The sequence below is a fragment of the Odontomachus brunneus genome, unplaced genomic scaffold (genome assembly GCF_010583005.1).
Source record: "Odontomachus brunneus isolate Ranch 3 - 2012 unplaced genomic scaffold, Obru_v1 Obru_scaffold_007, whole genome shotgun sequence".
In the NCBI taxonomy this organism is placed as follows: Eukaryota; Metazoa; Arthropoda; class Insecta; order Hymenoptera; family Formicidae; genus Odontomachus; species Odontomachus brunneus.
The window spans coordinates 2,463,447-2,483,710 of NW_022639457.1; the positions used below are offsets into that span (position 1 = coordinate 2,463,447).

Genomic DNA, 20,264 nt, shown 5'->3' on the forward strand with positions numbered 1-20,264 from the left:
GGGGAGGGGGGGGGGGGGGGGAGGGGTCCGATTTGTCGGCGGAATGTGCACTTCCGGCCGGATATTCATCCATTTCTGACGATCTCGATGCCGCCCCGCTCTCCCCCGTCTCGCCACTTCATCCCATCCTTGGCGACGTCAGTAATTAAATTTGGCCAATCGCCTTGAGGGCCCGAACGAACGGTTGGAACTCATTAATCGGTTTGCCGCTCGTAAAGCGCGCATATAACCACGAATACTCGTAAAGTTTACAGTCGTGAAATGTTTACCGTCGATAAGTGGAGACATCAAACGGCTCTCGCGGAATTCCTTTCGCGAGGGGCAGGCATATATACGGCGTCACGACTTTATTTGTGTGGTGCGGGGAAATATATGAAGGATGCGCCACCCTTCGATATATTTCTGCGCGGTTTATAACACGCGCAGATCGATTGTTGTTTTGCTAGTTCTTCTCTGAGTGTTTTCTCCTCGAGGAAACTTGCTTTTTCTTACACATGGTGGCTCAAGACAGCTTTCTTGAAACTAGGATCTAGCGTCTAGAATCGATTAGCTATGACAAACCACTTATTTTTCTAATTCAATAAAGGAAAAATCGTCTCGTTCAAGAGTACGGCATTTCAAGCACAAGAAGTTATTTCGAATCACCCGGTATATTCGTACATTTATTCTCGGAGGTAGTTCCCGTCTCGTGGACGCGTTCGCGGCAAATCCCGCTGTTGTCCCAAGACGTTAGGCTCGCGCGAGCCTGTGGAGGTTGTACGGCTCGTTCGATTACCTCTGAAGAAACACTTGCCGGATATTATCGAGAGCGTAAACAGAGATAAAAATAACGATATTTACACACAGCTATTCTACATACGCCGTATGTATTTAGATAATTCTATACCGAAGAGAGGGAAATACAAGGAGAGTTGCGTTCGATGTAACTGCGAATTGAAGTAACATCTTTCGACGAAAACGTCCCTTTTTCTTCTATGCAAAAAAAATTCTAGACGCGCAAACACGTATCTTGTTTTGCAAAAATTGCTTATCCCATTTATACACACCTTTAATCTACTCGTGAATAGCTATAATTTTATAAAACAATAAGATTTCGCATAATACCGCAAAATGGGGCTAAACTTTGCTGTGCTCTTTGTCAAAACTTATTCATAAATGTCTCGCAGAGAGGTCTGTGGTGGAGGAGGCTCAACGTCACTCCACGTGCTCGTCGGATTTTTTCTCATGTGAGGTTTTTGTTAAGCCGCGTGCAGTAGCTGCGCGCCCGGCAGTTTTGGACGTCCGGACGTCGAACGTTCTCGCATCGGCGGGAAAAACACGCGGAATCCGCGGCACGCGAGCGCATATTACGGCGGCAACCGGCCGATCCTGTCAGGCGCGATGCGACCAAAGTTCGGCGATCTTGCGGCGAAGTCGGAGCAACCCTTCGCCGCATCCGGAGAATTCGCGCGCCTCCTACGATCGCGGGACGGAGACGCGGCGGCCGGGGAGGATCCCCGACGGGATTCCGCGAGAGTTTCGAGACGTCATTTATGAATGCCACTCGAAACTTTAATCGTTTGCCCTCGTCCGCGGAGAAATTCGCGTCGCGCCGCGCGGATTCCCGCTGACATCGTTAATGCGTTGTTCGCACGCGAAACGTGCAGCGCGACGCAAGGTGCTCGCCGCGGAGACCAGCCGCGAGTGCTGTCAAGCTTTCCCCGCATGAGTATCACTTCAGAGAGATGTCTAATGCTCGGCGCGTCCCGTCGCGACGTTACTCTTGCCGTTTGGATAGCTGAAAATCCAGCGGTTTGTAAACGTTCGCGAACGCGCAGGCACAATAATCATAGGGAAAAACCAGGACGGAAGAACTCGAGTCGAAATTTTGATCCTACTTTTAGCCTCACTATTCCATTCAACATCTATTTTGACATTAAAGAAAAGGGAAGTTTCGGACATCATCGGAGTCAAAGTAGGAGTAAATTGTATCATTAGGATTAAACTTACTTTGCTAATAGTTTCTACTGCGTTGTAGAATTCAAGGTTTAACAAAGAGCCAAAATTTCGACTCGAGAACACAGTTACGTGACTGAGACTCTCGAGCACCGGGAGCTCTTGATTCCAGGACGGACACTGAAGCCGTCCTACATCCTACGGAATTTCTAATTACTTTATTTTGTTACGCCAGACTCAATTAATTTTCACGATAATTCTCACGAAGCAAAGGGTTTGTTTCTCAGCAATTTTCGGAATACAAATGTTTTTGCTAGTATACTAGAGATGCACTTTGAAGTTCATCGAGGTAAGGTATAGTTGTCTTCGTGACTTTGTTGGATTTGAGTGGAATAAATAAGTCGGAGCAGTCAACTATGAAAAAATGTCGAACTTGGCAGACATTATACGGTCTGTATTGTTCTACTTTGATAAACGACGGCAGTGTCATGAATAAATTTGATAACAATGGCAATGAGCGGTTAATGCCGTTGTCTCCATGTTGACTTGTCCTTAAAAAGAAGACTTAATTTCTTCATTAGCTTATTTTTAATACTTGCGAGTCATTCTGAAATGAGTCTTTGTCTAAGACTCGAAACATGGAGAAAACGGCAGGAGTGAGTAAGTAACCAGCTGTTATATTGCGGGATTCTTCGTCGTTCCTTCGACGGAATTTGCTGAGCTAATGTAAAACTTGATGTATCCAGCCAGGAGTTAAACAGCGACGGCACGCACCTGCAAAATTGCACGTCTGTGTGATTTGTATCGGACCACGTTATCACGCGATAACGTGACTCACGATCAATGGATGCTGCGGATTTCGGGCGAAACGGCGGCGAAGGAACGGCAGGAATGGCCTAATCGTCGGTCGAAAAGTAGCGTGCTAGAGTCGATCACGAGAGAGAACGCCGACGACGACTAATCGTCCCGTCTAATTCGATGCTAATATACGACGTGGAGCGCCGCCAGGAAATCTGCAAGTCGTAGCAGGACGTTCCTAAAGGATCCCTCTTAGCCGCGTGCTTCGCGCACGTTCCGTAGGAACGCTGCAAAATCTCGTCCGCTGTTACAGCTGAGATCCTGTTCCTTTGTTTTCTTCGCCCTACGAAGCGCCCCAAGTAGGGTTGCTGAGAAGCTAGGGGGAATGAAGAAAACGGTTGCGTCCGTAACGATACGTAAATGCCTCACATCACCCGTTTATACGTTTGCCTCACCCGCGTTGCCCGTTAAACTTCCGTGCATTCGGGATGGCTGTGCGAAAGCCCGAGCCAACTTGCGTACGCACGCCGCGATATTAATCACGTCACCCAGGATATTTGTCAGGCCAAACAGACTGAATAAACAATTCTAAACTGCGCGGGCAATTAGCCCGAGCATGCTCCAAAAGAAAAGGAAGACAAATCGGAGGGAGTACTCGGGGGGTAGAGTGGGAGAACGAGCATGGGGAATCACGTGATTCTTAAATCGAGCGAAGTTTCGTCAGAAAGTCGATGAAGAATCCTCGGGAACGGAGGATGTTAAAGAAGAGTCACTGCTGACTCCACCAACGAGTCACGTTTCCCCTATAAAAACTTGGATGTATTCAATGTCGCTCGCAAAGAATATCCGACGGAAAATTCAGGGAAACACGTCAGGATCAACGTGCTTCTACGTTCCTAAACGCAATTATACACGTTTTTAACGTCGTGCTTCTTTGGTCCGTTTCGATGTTTTTGCCAGACAAAATTGGAAATTTTTATGAGCGAAATTGGATCGAGCAGGTCGAAAGACTTGGAGAAGCGCATCCTTTTCACGCTCGCGCGAGGCAAGAAATGACACTTTCGTAAGACCCCTCTGATCCGTCGATCATTCCACGTCAGGAGTCCGACATTGAATTCTGCTCAATCATTAAGAGATCTCCGATAGCCAATTTTTTTTCATACAGATAGTCGTAATCTTCTGTGGATGCTCCAAGTGATGCCTGTGGAACTCATCCTACTTAGGTCGCATGAATAATGACCCCCAAAGCCTGACAGATCTCTCTCCCTTGGCGCCTGCAGTAGTGCGCGGCGCTTTTTGCATCCTGGGATGGAGAAGAATCGGAAGTCGGACAATATTTCCTGTGATGGGCTTTCGCGTGGTAGGACCGCGGGCGCTCTTGGCGCGAGAGAGTAGGAGTAACATCCTGGTCGGCTCGCGATCGCCAAGGGATCTCTTCTTCGGCGCCACGTCGCCTCGTTATTATACGCGATCTCGCACGATTCGCGCGGCGAACTTTCTCATTGGAGTTTATCCGACCGACCTGAAAACGGCTTTTCCACCCCTCGGCCGCGATGATCGCGAAAAACTCACCACGGAAGCGCAAGGTGAGCAATATCGCGGCGAATAAGACGTGCAACGCGGCGGATGATGTTGGGGCGGTTTGCATCCCCCGTAGTGTGATACATTACGCCTGGGCGGCCCTTTAGGACAGTCAAGAAGAGCTCGTGTTATCGATCGAATATGCAGCACGTAAATTCGGGTGTCATGTGCATTTTGCGCAAAATGTATTCTCGCTCCGCTCGTAAATTTCACTCCGCCTAGGCGAAGTTCTCGCTGCGGAAAAGTCGATTTTAAAATTGACATCGGATTTCTAGCTGTGAGAAATACCCGATGTTTTCGGGCTATCCTGTACTTCGTGTCTCTCTCTTTCTCTCTCTGTATATGCGTATGTGTATACGTATGTGGGCACATTACGCCTTTGAGTCTCTGTTAAATGTCTCGCGAGATCGACCGACTTCCCATGCAATCGCACCGTAGGAGTTTGCTTAGAAACGATCCTTAATCTCGTTTCAGCGAAATCGCCCGGTCGTTATTTAGCTTAGCGTCGCCCATCTCGACTTATCGTCAGTCGTGAGAATTGCCCGGTCGCAGATAAGAGATTCTAGGCCCGTAGGACCCGCGGAGAGAAGAAGAGGTTCACAGTGCAGTGGAAGTCGTAAATCGCGAGCTGCGCAACGCGATAAATAGCTTATGGAGGGACCGCGGGTCGTGTAGAGCGCGGGAAAATAGAAGAGAGAGAGGAGAAGAGAGTTCTTTTCCTCGTAATGGACGTTTCCTCGATTCTCCGTGATTGATCCAAATCATTTATCTCGGACAGTAGTGCGAAGCTAATTCTGAGAGGTACGATGAATTTCTCAGCCGAGAATATCAATTGCCGCGACGTTCAGCTTGCTGCAGAGCGAGAACTCTTGATTTTCCGCGGAATTTCACGTAATTCAACTCGAAAAATTCTCCAACGTCCTCACGGCGCACTGGGACGAATTGTCTTGACGAGTTGACGTAAAAGGAACTCACTTTTGCGTCGAGTTTTTCCGGGAGTTTTCGAGTTCGCCAGCAATTACAATTGTCGACGCGGTCTTCCCTTCGCGTAAACACGAATAGTCGAGGTTTCACTTCTATACGGTATGACTGCTGAATGGCAAAGCGAGCGCGCAACGCGACAGACGAGAACGACGACGACGTGTGTTGGCGAGTCTTGGATTATAATGCATTTATTCGCGTATGTAGAATCCGCATATGCCCGATAGAAGAAGCAGCCTCGTATTTCCATGCCAGCGAGCTCGAGACGCAGACGAGGACATGAGGAATCTATCTGCATCCCTCGATCGCGAATCTTACCACCCCGAGCGTGAGAAACGAATCTCTCTCTCTCTCTCTTTTTCTCCCGCGACGAAAGAGATCTGCTCTCCACGTGCTGTGGCCAATAACTCTCTAAGATCCCGACGAGTACGCGCGCGCATAGAATATCGTGCGATCTCGGCTGTGTGTACGCGTCAAGATGCTTCCACTTTTTTTCGTCTTGAATATGATCGTCGTGTCTAAGCGCAGGTGTGCGATTCGCATTTCTGCAGCTTCGCGCCGTCGATTTTGCGCCACGTTGATCCCCGTCAATTGTACGAAAGCTTAACTGGAAACAAGTTTGGTTGAAGGAATCAGCGAAATATCAATGATTCAGGAATTCTGCCTAAATTAACTAGAAATTTTGACAATTGTTAGTTTAAGTTGAATTCTCTGATAACTTCAAAATTTCTGAGTCTTGTATTCTACCAGAGATTGTCTCATCCAGTCAAACTTTTCTCCGTGTGATTGATCGACCCGTATCAAAGATACGGAAAACAAATGTAAGTGGAGGAGCATTTATCTTTTACCACGTATAATTCGGGCCTTAAGGCCTGACATAATGCGATTTAGAATCTTCAATTTAGAAGCTGAATTCGGCAAGTGAGTGAAAAAACGGAAGACGATGCGCACTTAACGTCAATATTTATCGAACGTCTCTTGAAGGGACGTAACGAAGGATGGACCATAGGATTTCTTTGCCGCGGGAGAGAATAGGGGCAATAGTCGGGTAGGAAAGTACGACGGTGGGAGGGACGGCAAGAGATATTTTCGCATGCTCGGACAGACATAAATTGTCCTTCAGAGACGATTTCGTCGCGCCGACGCTTCCAGCCGCCGCCAGCCGTGCCCTTTATACGTGCGAATTTACCGTGGTAACTCTCGTTGACGTGTTCCTAGACGTCGTCGCGTCTCGGCCCGCGTGAAGATCAACGCGAAACGACGGACCTTGACGTTAGAGGAGCGGAGCACGGGAGTCGCTGTTTTATCATCGGCTGTCCCGTCCGTAATCCGGTTCTGCGAGCACTTTCATTACGCATTTATGAAGGGCTGTTCGGGCCGGTTGGATAAAAAGTATCAGACGACGCTAATTGACGGAGAGGAAGGCGATTTCCGCTCCCGGTACTCTATCGTTCGCGTAAAGGAGACTGGCGCTATTTGGCCGATTGCTTCTGTCCGAGTCGAAACTTTGATCCTACTTTCAGCCTCATTATTCCATTCAACACTTATTTTGATATTCTCAATATATACTATAATACAGCCTATTTTCACGTTAGAAAAAGTGAACATTTTGGACATCATCAGAGTCAAAATAGAAGTAAATTGCATCATTAGAATTAAACCTACTTCGTTAACTTAGCTTTTGTTGCGTTGTAAAATTCAAGGTTTAATATAGGGCCAAAATTTCAACTCGGGTACTGTTTTTTTTTGGTAGACTCAAGCAAGCAAAGATTTCAAAGCCATCTTTGACACGTTTAAAAATCTTGCTCGCTTGATTTGGAGATTTGCTGGAAAATATTAGAGGTAACCAGTTCTGCTTCAGTAGCCAACTGGCTTCCTCCCTATCAGGCCGAGCTCCTCATCTCGCGCCACAGTCTCACGCGAGCTATTAGAAGTGGCACGGGGGCTTCGAAAACGGCGCGGGATTGCGAGATTAATGGACCGGCTCGCGCGCGGAGTTGGTGCGCGAAAGTTGCGTTAATCCGCCGGCGATCTCTTCTCATTCGAGATTACTTCCGACCTACATTTCGCGAGCGCCGCGTTGCCGAACGTTATGAAACCGCGGAGATATAACTAAAACGAGATAACGGGAGCCGTGTGCGTGCTTGCACGTGCATGCACGTGCAAGTGTGATGGTAATATTTATCCACGGACATCGGCATCATCACGAGGCTGCGGTAATGCCTGTAACGCTCGACGGAATTGATCCTTCAGCCGCATTCAAATACGAAGGTCGGAGAGACGAGGCTAGACGAGACCAGAGACGAGAGACGAGAGGCGAAGCACGTTCTCGCGTTTAGATCGCGCTCCAATTATCCCGAGGATGAAGTCAGCCTGGGTCGACGAAATCGTGATAATCTCCGCGCTGCGTCTAAAAAAAGAGTTAAGGGCCGGTTAAAGTGCGCACCGCGAAACCCTCCAAATGTCGCGGTTGTTCCGAGGGTGTGCGGTGTTACTTGTGCTTTCATCGTGAAAGCGGATTTTCCGCTCTGCATTCTTCGTTCTCGCTGTATCGACCTCCAACCGCAACACTCGGCCGATTCCTCCGCCTGCGTCCGTCGCGGTTTCCATTCGGCCACCCCTTTCCCATCCTCGCGTCCAGATTGTCTCTCATCACGTGGCCACGTAACGTATACTCAGCGTCACGGATGCCCGAGCATTACCTGGGTTTTCGATTTTCGACTTTATGCATACGAAGGAGACTGAAAGCATTATGACTGAAATGACCATTATAACTAGAGCTGCTTGCTACAATCTCGAGCGTTAGGTGTAAGACTGAAAATCGTGTAACTCCCGGTCTAATAAATGTATCAATGACACCGTGTATACATACACGGAAAGTGTCTCGAAAGGAAACAAAAGAACACCGCCAGAATCGGAGTCGGGGAATAAATGGCACTTTTACTTCAAAATAATTATCGAATAACGATAATGAATTTAACCGTTATCTTCATCGTTACTTTACATATGTAGAACACTGAATGAAACTGAACTTGGTGGAAAAGGTAATGGAATTAGTGACGATCTGTCAATGCTTAAATAACGATAATGGCAACAAGTTATTTTGTTTAAACAGACTATTACTTCGTCAGTGGGTTACGAGTATGGGAGTATGGGAGTTAAAAATGACTTTCCCGCTCGGAATCCGCCACGTCATTGAATCATTGTGTGTTCACACGCGTGCGCATGCCCGCCTTACTGAACACGCGCGCGTGCGCGATAATATTCGGTTATGAAAAAGTCAAGCCTGAAGAGAGAACGGCGCGAGACGTATTTGACGCGTTAGTTTAGTGCCATTGAAAGTTTCGCCGCGATGGTTCTCTCCTAACGTTACGTTACGCTCGCCTTTCCAATGCGATTTACCCGTGGTTTCCAGTCGTGGCTGTCTGGCTGGCTGGATGCGTTTCTTGCACCGAATGCCTACATAGTCCGCCTGCCTTGATGCTCGGCTATAAGCCACCGCGGAGTTCGCAAGTATATCCGCGGATCGATCGGTAATCGCCTTTTCTAAAGCTCCACTGGCCGAATTCACCGTGTGAATGCCGAACGCGAATGCACGACAGTGTTCGCCACGGACATGATGGACAATTCTCGACGTGAAACGCTATGTGGAAAAATTGCGCCAGCCAGGTCCCACCTGCGTCTTACATGGATCTAGACTAGAGTCGAAATTCTAGCTCTACTTCGGACCTGAATAAGCGAATGGCCGAAAACGCACAAAATGGCCACTTTGAGGCTCTAAAGAGAACCTTCCAACAAAGCCAGTAGGTTAAATAGAATCAGATTGATATAAGCTTTAGAGTAGGCGTTAAATGGAGTATCGAGGTGGGAGCCAAAATTCCGACTCGGGAACTGGAGCGTTGCCTGGATGATCGTCGAAAGAAAGCACGCTTGAACCTGTAGCGCGCTCGAGAAGCTGCAGGATGTATTCTCCAGTTAGGAAATATTGTTCTTCCCTTCGTTCCAGTGAGTGTACACTCAGGCATAATTTCCGACTACGTGAAACACATCCGTGCAGCTTGCGAATGCTGATGAAACGTTAACAGTGCGCGAAGCCAGATCGAAGATGCACTCTAAGCAAATATGTGAATGTTTAAAACATTGTGCGCGCGACGTGTGTTCCACTCCGTTATTCATTCTTTATTCATCGCGGTTGTGTCTCTTTTATTTATCCCCGCCGGACAAGATATTTTTCTATTTTCGCATTCGTCGCGTGTCTCGCTCGCTCACTCATATATTGCTCGCTGCCGCTTTGCCGTGCAATAAATTATTGATGAACAATATCTGAAGATCCGTTGCTTCCGCGTCCTCGCACGATCTTCCGCGAGCGATTCCACGTCGAGATAAATCCATCTCGTTTCTTTCTTTCTTTCTTTTTCCTTTCTTTCCTTCTTTCTGTCCGCCATAGTACGCGCGCGTAGGAGGAAAGTTAGACGTCCGCTGATCTCTCGTTCGGAGAAATTCTAAACGGAAGAACTTTTGCAGCTTTTGTCGCGGAAGAGTCGCGGGTCGAACGGATACGACGATCCTGCCTTCCGGCTGGGGCTACGTTCTTTTTTTTTTTTCTTTCCCTCTTTCCTTCTCTCCCTCTCGAATTCAGGAAGAAGTTGTGAATCTCGTTTGCCCTTTACCCTCCCGCACGGTGTGCACTTTACTGCGTCTGGTGTCGTTACGCTTCCCGAACTTCCGCGTGAAATAAATACGGGCACCCTGTTTAGGAGCGTCCGGAAAAATTGAAAAAGCCGAGTGAGTTATACTGAGTCGAAATTTTGATCCTACATTCAGTCTTACTTATATTTTAGGAACTGAACTGTGTTGTTAAAACTCTTGCTATGTTTCTGGCGAGATCTGCTATGCTCCTTAGCAAGATAGGACATACTGACGATCTGCTCCTGGATAACTAAAAACGTAGTAATTGAAAAGTAGTAATTAAAAAAAAATTTAGATGCAAAGAAATCGTAATATTCTCTCCGTATGGAATGAATATTGTGCACTACACACTTGCAAACTTTTAAGTTTCTCGCTTCTTTTCTCTGGTAGAAATTTAATGCAGTTTTCGAGCAGCTGTGTGTGCTGGACAGTTATATCAGTTTTGTCTGGCGACTGAAGAGTAAAACTTGGGATCCCAATTGAGAAGTAACGTCTTTCTTATAGTTACTGAATACGAAGGATACCTAAAATCTAAACTCATTTATTGTACGAAGACAGAACACAGGAAACAGATACAAAATTATTATTTAATAATCAAGTCTGTTGCGCTCGTAAAGTAGGTAGGTTTGATTTAGTAGTATTCCGTTTTTTGTGTCTGATTTCTCGTACAGATATTAGGTTCTACAAAGGAACCTGTGCAAAGATTAACGAGTTGTTTAAGCTATATTTAGAAATGGGGTGAACGTTCGGTAACAAAGTACGGAGATTTAGAGGTATGTTCATGCGTCCGTTCCCACGTACATCGAGTAATCCGGGTAGAATTCGGTGTGCTAAGCTGAAGGAGAGGATCTTCCTCTCCCAAGTCGGCAAGATAAGACCAGGTATTACGACGTTGTAGGCCAACAAAGCGGACAAGAGAGAACTTTGTAAAATTCTTCTTTTATCACTATGTTCTCTTCGGCTCTCTTTCGCAGATTTTTTCCTTACGATTCCTCCCGTACCTCGAGAATGTTTTTGTCCTATCCAAAACCTTCCTTTGTACGCTCGAAATTAACTGTTTTAATTAAGAGATATTGGCTCTCTCTTTCTCTCTTCTCTCTCTCTCTCTCTCTCTCTCATTCATCTCTTGCTAATTTTACAAATTATCTGTCTCAAGTACTATTGCAATTCTTATTCGTAGAGACGCACAGAACGCACCCGGAATTCAAATGCTCTTTATAAAATATGCCTGGATTATACAGCTACCCGCGCGTGGCCAAATAAAAAGGAGACGCGAGGAGCGCAGCAACGCGGGCGCGAGAACTTTTTACAGGGCAACCTTTGTCCTTTTTAACCGTAGCGTGGGAATTTATGACCGCGGCGCCGTTATTAAATAATACAGATAGTGCGCGCGCGCGCCCATACACACACACACACACACACATACATACACGAGCGCCGCGACGATGTTTATCAAACTTTAGTTTAACGAACAATCCATCGAGTGATTCTCGTTGGAAGCGTAATGCGGCGGTATTGTTTTAATCTGCAATAATGCAGCGAGGTCCATAAATTCGACGAGCGGAGCCACGCACGTCGAAGTTGGCTCCGCGGATTTTATCGCCGCAACGATTATAACTTCACACCTGCGACGTTTATTGCGGACACCGTCGCGCTGCGCATCGCGGCGCGTTTACTCGGCCGACAACGTTAAATTTGCTCGTATATGCCTCGCCATGGTAAGTGCCGCTTAGGGTCTCTGTTTTCGGAAATCTCGTTAACCGTCGTTGTCGTCGTAGCCGTCGCGCAACGATGTCGCCTTTACGTTCGTCTTAAGCCTCTTAGGAACTTGCGGAACGACGACTTAATGATACCGCGGAGTTGAATTTCGTTCTTGTCACGGAGATTACGCTTCCCATGTCGCCGTACATGTGTGTGTGTATGGTGCGACACACGTACCGTGTGTGATGACGTGAATGATTTCGGCGCGGAAACTCGTGTCGACGTTCGGCAATTATTTCGTCAATTATTCGCGAGATCAGCGCGCGAACACTCGGCTGCGAGTAAATATATAATAAGTTTTGATAAAACATTTGCAAGGACGAAACTCACCAGTCTCTCGAATCGCTCCCATCGTATCCGGATACAATACGCTATAAACAAGGGAAAAGATTAATCGAGACACAATTCGGATTGGCGAAATCAGTTGTAGGATTGTACACGGACTAACTAATTTTTTTAGCAGAGTTTTAGCGTTCTTGCAGTTGTTGTAAAACAAGCTTAAATTTTAGTTCAACGAGGCGATCATAAAACTGGCTGAACATAGTACCGATACTGATCGTATTTATCGCCTGATTTACTTAATTGATTATCACCAAAAGTAGAATTATTCGGATTATGCAGTTGGATGAACATTCTACTAGTTGAAGGATTATCATATATACAACTATAATAATAACTAAATAATTCGCTTTCATTAGCCTTTTACGTTGATTAAATTTTGCAGTTTAAATTCCTACGTTAGATCTGACTTCATCTGATTCAATTATCCTTCACTTTGACACGATTGCAGTTTGATTACAACAAAGTTTGCGTAATTCTGATATTTGATTGTTTTTAATCTTTTAATTCTTCGGAATATGATACGATATCATACCAACACATCAGGCTGGCAAGCCTGTCGGTTAATGACTTTCAGTGTTGACAGTTTGGAGAGTTGCCAACTTCATTGTGTCTAAACCATTTTGCGTAAATCTATTGTACGCGCGCACGGACGAATTGAACTTCGACAGTCCGCTGTTTAGTTCAGCTAACTGATGAGGTCGGTTGGATCGCGACAACGCCGGCAGCTGCAGGTGGGAACGAAGAAACTTCGCAATAGACCAGCAAAATCATTGCCACTGACCATTGACACTAAAACTGACCGCTATGAATAGCCCGGTTCGGACAATGGCCGCGTCTAAAACTTCCTTTCCTGTGGCGTGAATCTCTTCGATGCTGTTGCCGCTCCTTGATGCGAACTGTCCTTCGTTTTACGACGCTAAGACAGGGAGGTCGTGGGAGACGTTGGGAAACTTGGCTGTATCTTCCACCTCATGTAATGCTCAAATAATGGCATAAGACGGTCACTTACGATGGTCACTTTCGAGGGCGGCGAAAGAAAGAAATCGGAATTTACGCATCCCTCTCGCCGTGCGATCTGCGCTGCGACTTCGAGATAACGGCGACCGTTCGCGAAGACTATAGTTCGTGGCGTCCGCGCATATACCCAGTGTCCTGGCAATTTACGCGCCCTTTCGACCATTCACACGGTTCCTGCCGCGTCGTCACACGACCCGAAAGTTTTCCGCAGTGGTTTCCGTTGAAATTCCAAACACGCTTCCCACACGTGCGCGTCACGTGAATAGCTTGGCTTCCTTGCCCTTCGCCTGAGATATCGAGTTTCGATAGTTGTTTCCTTTTATTTTTTTATTTTTTTCTTAAGAAAGTTGATGACAAGTTAAACGATAACCGATATCGAAGATAGCCGATATACAGAACACTAGCCAAAACTGCCCGGGTTATCGTAAAGTATTGAGGGAATAAAATCAGAAGAAGTAGTGGATTACAAGTTTCATGTTCATGTTTCAAGTCTATATTCTCCGCAGAATCTTAGAAAGTAACTAGGCAAGATTGGTCTAGGTTAAAAAATTGAGTATATAAGGAAGAGATTCTACTTTATATGTATAGAAGCAATTCTATTATTAATGGAAAAGCTGAGAAAATGAACTCTTCTATCAGTCTTGCCACTTTTTTTACGTATTAATAATAATTGCTCAATGTCAAATAAAAGGACCCACCGACATTAGCGTTTGTGCGCATTATAAAGGGGAAAAGTGCGTGCGCCCATGATGCACGCTAGATCTCCGAAGGGATCAATTTTTGGTGACAGATTAAAAATTAGTCTGTCGCCGGGTTAAATGGAGATGGCACAGATCGCCATTTCCCGGCGGCTTACGGGCGCCTCGTAATTCCGTAATTTCATTTCGGCGAGCGAGTGAGCGAGCGGAGTTCATTGTTAATGATCCGGATGGGATCCGTCCTGTGGTTGCGAGAACAAAAGCTGGATTAATGACAGGTAGACGACAGGCGAGGCGTTCCCGAGCGTGGTAAAGCGGAAAGCTGCGGGAAGCGATCGGACTTTCCAAGCCTGATGGCAGCCTTGGGAGGTCTTCGACATTCGTGCTTCCAATTATGAACAGCCGCTAGACAAAAATACGTCGTTTTATATGCGGCTGTGGTCGTTCTGTATGCTGCTGGTCCATAGGGCCTTTAATGCAAATGCTTGATTCTCCCGAGTCTCCTCGACAATAACGGGCAAAAAGGGAGATAGAAGGGAAAGATCGGTGTGTCTGTCTATTTACCTGTCATCCCGAATTTGTCTCAACAGGTGCAGCGTATACAACGTCGTTTCTGCGCCCACTCCTCGTTCTATCGCTTTTCTCTCGTTCTATCTTTCGTAAAATGCTTTTGGAAACTGCGTTGTTACATCGCCGTCCGAGAACGTGACTGAAATCGAATTCCGCGGGAAAATGCGGAAGATCTTCTTGTCTAGACTACTACTTAAAGTAGAAGAAAAAGAGCAAAGGAACAGAGGAGAGAAGCACATCTACTAATGGGACAAACATTTCACGCATTAGTGATTATGAGACGCAAGAAGACGCAAGAAAACGTTTTCCTGAAAGTAGGAAAAAAAGAGTAATTGCACAGACTCATGATTTTGGCACGCGCGGCGCAAGAGGAATCGCGGTGGCATTTAATGACGGATAAATTATTTCCATCTGTCGCGGTGAATAAATTTGAAGTTTCTTCGAAACAAAATCTGCGAATCGGAATAACGGATTCTCTCTGAATCGTAATCAAGCGAATTAAAATTTCGATTCTACATTGATTCTGCAAATTTCGTCGGTTATTGTTGCGAATATCGCAAAACGGTGTAGGTCTTTTATGTTCACCTCAACCCATTCTATGTTCCCCCAAAATATGCGGAGAAGCAGTGGCGTAGCCAGAAAAAAGTTTCGGGGGGGGCTATACTTTTTATTTTTGACGAACAAAAAAAAGGTTATTCGAAAAAATTTTTCTCACACTTAGCGTAACCCAGAAAATTCATTTTGGGGGCGGGGCTGCAGCCTCCTTAGCCCCCCCTCCATCGGTTACGCCACTGCGGAGGAGAGTCTGGGACACCCTGTATATGTAGTTAGTATTCCAATTTTCTTTTTATTTCTAACTAGAATAATACATGCGCGCGCTACGCGTGCACCATATAGTTAATAAAAAATTAAATAAAAATTAAATTAAATTAAAATATACTTTAATTAATTAATAATTATAGGGAGAGACAGGGAGAGACAGGGAGAGACAAGGAAAGACAGGGAGAGACGGGGAGAGACGGGGAGAGACAGGGAGAGACAGGGAAAGACAGGAAGAGACAGGGAGAGACAAGGAAAGACAGGGAGAGACGGGGAGAGACAGGGAGAGACAGGGAAAGACAGGAAGAGATAGGGAAAGACAAGGAAAGACAGGGAGAGACAGGGAGAGACAGGGAAAGACAGGGAGAGACGGGGAGAGACGGGGAGAGATAGGAAGAGACAGGGAAAGACAAGGAAAGACAGGGAGAGACAGGGAGAGACAGGGAGAGACAAGGAAAGACAAGAGAGATAGGGAGAGACAAGGAGAGACAGGAGAGGTAGGGAGAGACAGGGAGAGACATATCTCTTCTATATTTTTTTTCATGACTTAACCAACGCGATGACAGCTATTTGCCTGGTAATTTGACAGGCGCAAACGACACGAAGCAAGCCGCAGCCCACACGAAATGAGCTAAGCGAGAAAACCAATCAGCACCGTCGAAAAGCGGCAACAATTAAATCTCTTACATGCCTTTTTTTAGAGAGGATTCCTACTTGTTGAATCCGCGCCATTTTGAATTTTGACTTTAGATTCAACGACTCAAAAAATTTTCTCAAAAGATAACCTTTTTATGATTTTACTAACTCTTTTGTCAAAAGCCTTTTTGGTTCAGCGTTATTTTCGCCCAACAGCCAAAGGGCTAATGTAGGATCTGAATATCGATTTTCGAGATCTCAGGCGTGTTGCGCGACAGGCTCCTACGACCGCCGCATTTCCCTGGAAACTGTTAAGAGACTTTAGCAGGCTAACGATGGTGGCTAACAGTTTTGACAGGGTAGCTCTCGGGATTGTCTCTGAGAGAGGCGTCGAAGAGCTGACTCGCGCTGAGAAAGAGAAAGAGAGGAGGGGAAGCGTAGGAACTCGAACGCGCTGAAACGTACGGACGTGACGCGAAAGTTCAATCGTGAGATTCCGTAGCCGGCGCGTACGCGGACGAGGAGAACCGGGTGCTTAAGCGTAACGAACGTTACGTCAAAATCCGTATGAAATAACGCCGCTACGGCGCGCGGTATTCCGCGCCGCCGTTTCTTGCGCGCGAGCCCCGTCCTAGAATCTCGTTACCCGCGTTCCATCCGTGTCCCTCGTACGAACGCGGAAATGAAGTTTCTTCCCCAGATACATAGTTCCGTGTAATATTTCGGGCGTGCCTTAATCTCGCGCGCCGTAATTTATTTTTCGCATTTCGACTAACAGACGTGTGAGAGAGGGAAGAACCCTCTCTCCAGTTCGCCGATCGAATCGGAGACTTTATCGAGGGTTTAATAGATTATCTTCGACTCAATCTAGTTGGCTATTAAATTTATGTGTGGAACAACCATATTATTTTCTCCGTGTGACTTTTTCATCGAATCCTGATCAAGTTGACCGACAATCAATTCAATCGGTCAGCGTGGAAAATAAAAGATAGTTTGTCGTTAAAACGAAGGCTTTCTTGTTTGTGTTGAGGATTGCTATCAAAGTCAATTTTCACCTGCCCTTATTTCGCTAACACACAGAACTATCAATTTTCTCGTTACTGTTGAACGACAAGTGACATAGCTAAAAATTGCCTTTGGCAATCCTATCGATTGATCATCAATCAGTCCAGTCAGGATTTACACAGTTTTTCGTCACAGTTTTTCTTAAAAGATAAAAGTTCACAGCGTTGAAATCTGAGATGAGAAAGTCATATGTTACGTGACTCTATTTACTCACACGCTTGGCTTTTCTTTTCATCCAGAGAAATTAAAAATTCTTTTCGAGTATGTCCATAGCGTAAGTTATTTGTGCCAAATATGCGCCGTCCCACACGCATGTACGCAGTAACGCAGAAGAGGAACGTCAACAAGTTCGCCGAGAGAGAATTTCCGCGCGAGCTACGGCGGTTGACATCCCCAGAAACAGATTGAGAGGAGAGGGGACATTAAAAGAAAGGACGGTAACCCGCGGGCTAGCGGAACGGTGTCGTTTACGAGACTCTCTAAACGCCGGCTGCTTTCGAGAGACGACGGGATGAATGATGCACACTTGTGAGACGCGCTGCGAAACGATGCGCGCTTATGAGACGGCGGATGGTTGCATTTCGCGGGAGGCGGAGACTCGCCGGTTTTGCCACGGACAGTGATGTATATTTGGCATTAGACCCGTTGCGCATAACTGTAGGATCGTCGGTGTCAAAGAGGAGCTGGAAGTATCTCCTCTCGAATAAAATGAAAGAGAGAAAGAGTGTGTATGAGAGGACCGGAGCGAGAGTGAAAGGTGGAAGAAAAAGACAGAAGATAATTATCGCAAGGCAATTGTCAAGTGATGTTATCAAGGAGAACAAAGGGATCCTGAGAGAGACTTAGGGCGCCGGAACGTACAAGTCCGTTACTGAGCCGGCGGCAGTCGGTGAGAGGGCGCATTTGTGAAATGGCAAAGCGATGCACTTGTGAGAGACGGCGGAAGGACGCATTTACTAGAGAGAAGCAGGAGCGGACCCGGCAATTTCCTCCTTCTCTTTGAAGTTGACTTAACTTTCCGAGTTTTCAATAAAACACCGTGCTTGTTCTCCTCGTGAAAACAGGTCTCGAAATATCATACAGGGAACGGTGTTCGCGCAGGACGCGACAAAAGGCAGACGACGCTTGTCGCTACGTGACTCGCTTTCACAAAATTCGCGCGTCGAACTACACAATTGCTCTCACTCGCTCGTCGATGTAATTTTAACGAACCTTGGCGTTCGGCTAAAGAAGAACTTAATGCTCGGCTCTCTCCCGTAATCAATGTGGTGGCAATTATATCAACGACGAAGAATCAATCACGATCCCCACGACTAGAAGAGGCGATCCGCGACAGTCGCGCGTTGGTGCTCCACGTGCGGCTGTTGCACGTGGACTGCGGACACCTGTCGTGTGACAAACGCGTCCTATAAATTCTGCACGGAGAATACCAAATTTGATTGGATTAACCATGTTTGGTGAAATACTTAGAAAATCCCCGGTTGAAGTTACCGGAACTCTAGTCAAGTTAACAAGATTCCGCTATCAAGAACTTGTATGTGCAATTTGTAGGATGTAAAAGCGAACTGAGGTAACACGCTTGACAATAACATCGTATAAGAGGACAAGAGAGAGAATGTGTTGGAGCGGAAGCTTGGGTAGCTCAGCGGTTTAGAGCAGTCGCCCGGCAAGCGAAAGACCCGGGTTTGAGTCCCGGCTTTTCTCTCCGACTCTCACAAATTGTTCAACTTGGAACAGTTGCAAGTTCTAGTTAACCAGAAATCTTGTTTAGCCAAGTGCTGGTCTACAATAGGCGATTTAATCCCTAAGCCTTAAGGAATTGAGCACTCAATTATTCGACTACGGTCCTTAACTCTACAGCCGTCGCACGGAGTCTTTGAGAGAATATTATATCCAAAATAGTCTTTTCTTATATCTTGCATGAACCCAAAAACAAAGAAAATATTTAAACAAAGAAAATATTTAAGTTCTCAACATAAAAGATATAAAATAACTTTTTATATTAGGGTCTCTCAAGATCCCATGCGTGTCGACTCGTGTTCGAAAAGTAGCACGACGACTGGTGGTAGGTAGTTGACCAATAGTCTTCTTTTCAGCTGCACTGCTGAACTGGTGCAATAAGTTAAAGTGAGACAAGTATATATTTTCTCACTCTGATTTATCGCACTAGTTCGGCAGTGCAGCTGAGAAAAGAACAGACCACGAATCTGTATCTTGATATGCGAAAGGACACGTCGACGGACATTTCTCCGAACGATCGGTCAGCGACGCAAAAGCAGGAAGGGTTTCAAGGTTCACCGGTCGTCTCGGTGCTTCGACGAATTTGCCAAAGGAAAATGCAAAAGGGAGCGTTCATGGAAGCACGCAGGGCGAAACGCTCGTCGGAGACGCCGCCGCCGCCGCCGCCGCCGCCGCCGCCGTCTCCGCCGCCGCTGTCTCCGGCGGCGGAAGAAAGAAGAGAGAGAGGGAGGTCAGTGCTACGCGCGCTGGAGAAGTAGGGGCAGAGCCGACGCGAAGCGTGGCTGCTCGTCAGTGCGCCCGGAAACGCGGGCTCGGGAGGATGCGTGTTGTTTTGCTCGAGTGTTTCGCACACGTGGCGCGCCGGACGTTCCCCGTTTCTTCCTCTTCTCTCTCACTTTTTTTTTTTCTTTCCCCACGACAGTTTCCGGTGCTACCCCGCTGCGCGGAGTGAGCGCGATATCGCGCTCGTGCGTGTGTGGTCGCTGATATAGTGCGTTGTAGTGTGTTTAACGTGCACCGGCGACCACCGTGATAGTCGACGAGCGGCGCGGAGTAGCAGTAATGGTCAGCTTCAAGAGCAACAACGTATCCAGGTATTTCACGGTGCGCTCGTACGGATTCTCGTTCGATCCGCTCGGTTGCGGGCGACCGCGAGGCCACTGCGAGAAGCCTTGCAGGTGGACGGGGATGTGAAATAATCCGCGGCAATGCGAGCGCGACGCCGCCGTCTCTGGCCGTCTTGCACTTTGGTAGCGTGTCGAAACGCTAAATACGCCCCTCTGCTTCGAGAACTGAAGGGACGTTGTACTTAGAAAACTGAAAAGGCACCTGAAATGTTGGCCCTGTGTTAAACCTTGAGTTGTACAACGCGGCAGGAGCTGAGTTAGGAAGGTAGCTTTACCCCTACTTTCACACTCTGATAATGAAGAAAAAAAAGTTTCTTTTTTCACTTTCTTTAGCGTCAAAGTATGTATTGAACGGAATAAGGCTGAAAGTAGAATCAGGATCTTGTTTCGAGTAAGTTAAATAGAATCAAAAGAGGTTGATGTAGCCTGTTTCAAAGCCTGAAAATGGATGTTGAATGGAATAGTAAGGCTGAGAGTAGGATCAAAATTTCAACACAAGCGTACT

At 46.6% G+C, this 20,264-nt stretch overlaps 1 protein-coding gene across 7 annotated transcripts in view; it reads left to right on the forward strand.

Annotated features, from left to right (window-relative positions):
• LOC116853981 overlaps nucleotides 1–20,264 on the forward strand; it is a 191,757-nt gene that overhangs the window by 38,804 nt on the left and 132,689 nt on the right. Inside the window, exon 1 of one of the 7 annotated variants that reach the window (XM_032835397.1) lies at nucleotides 19,435–19,726. The exons of the other annotated variants lie outside the window; for them this stretch is intronic. Within the exon in view, the coding sequence (XP_032691288.1) occupies nucleotides 19,695–19,726 (32 nt within the window). The 5' untranslated portion in view covers nucleotides 19,435–19,694. Of the gene's footprint in view, nucleotides 1–19,434; nucleotides 19,727–20,264 lie in introns of those variants that run through there. 7 annotated transcript variants of the gene reach the window in all.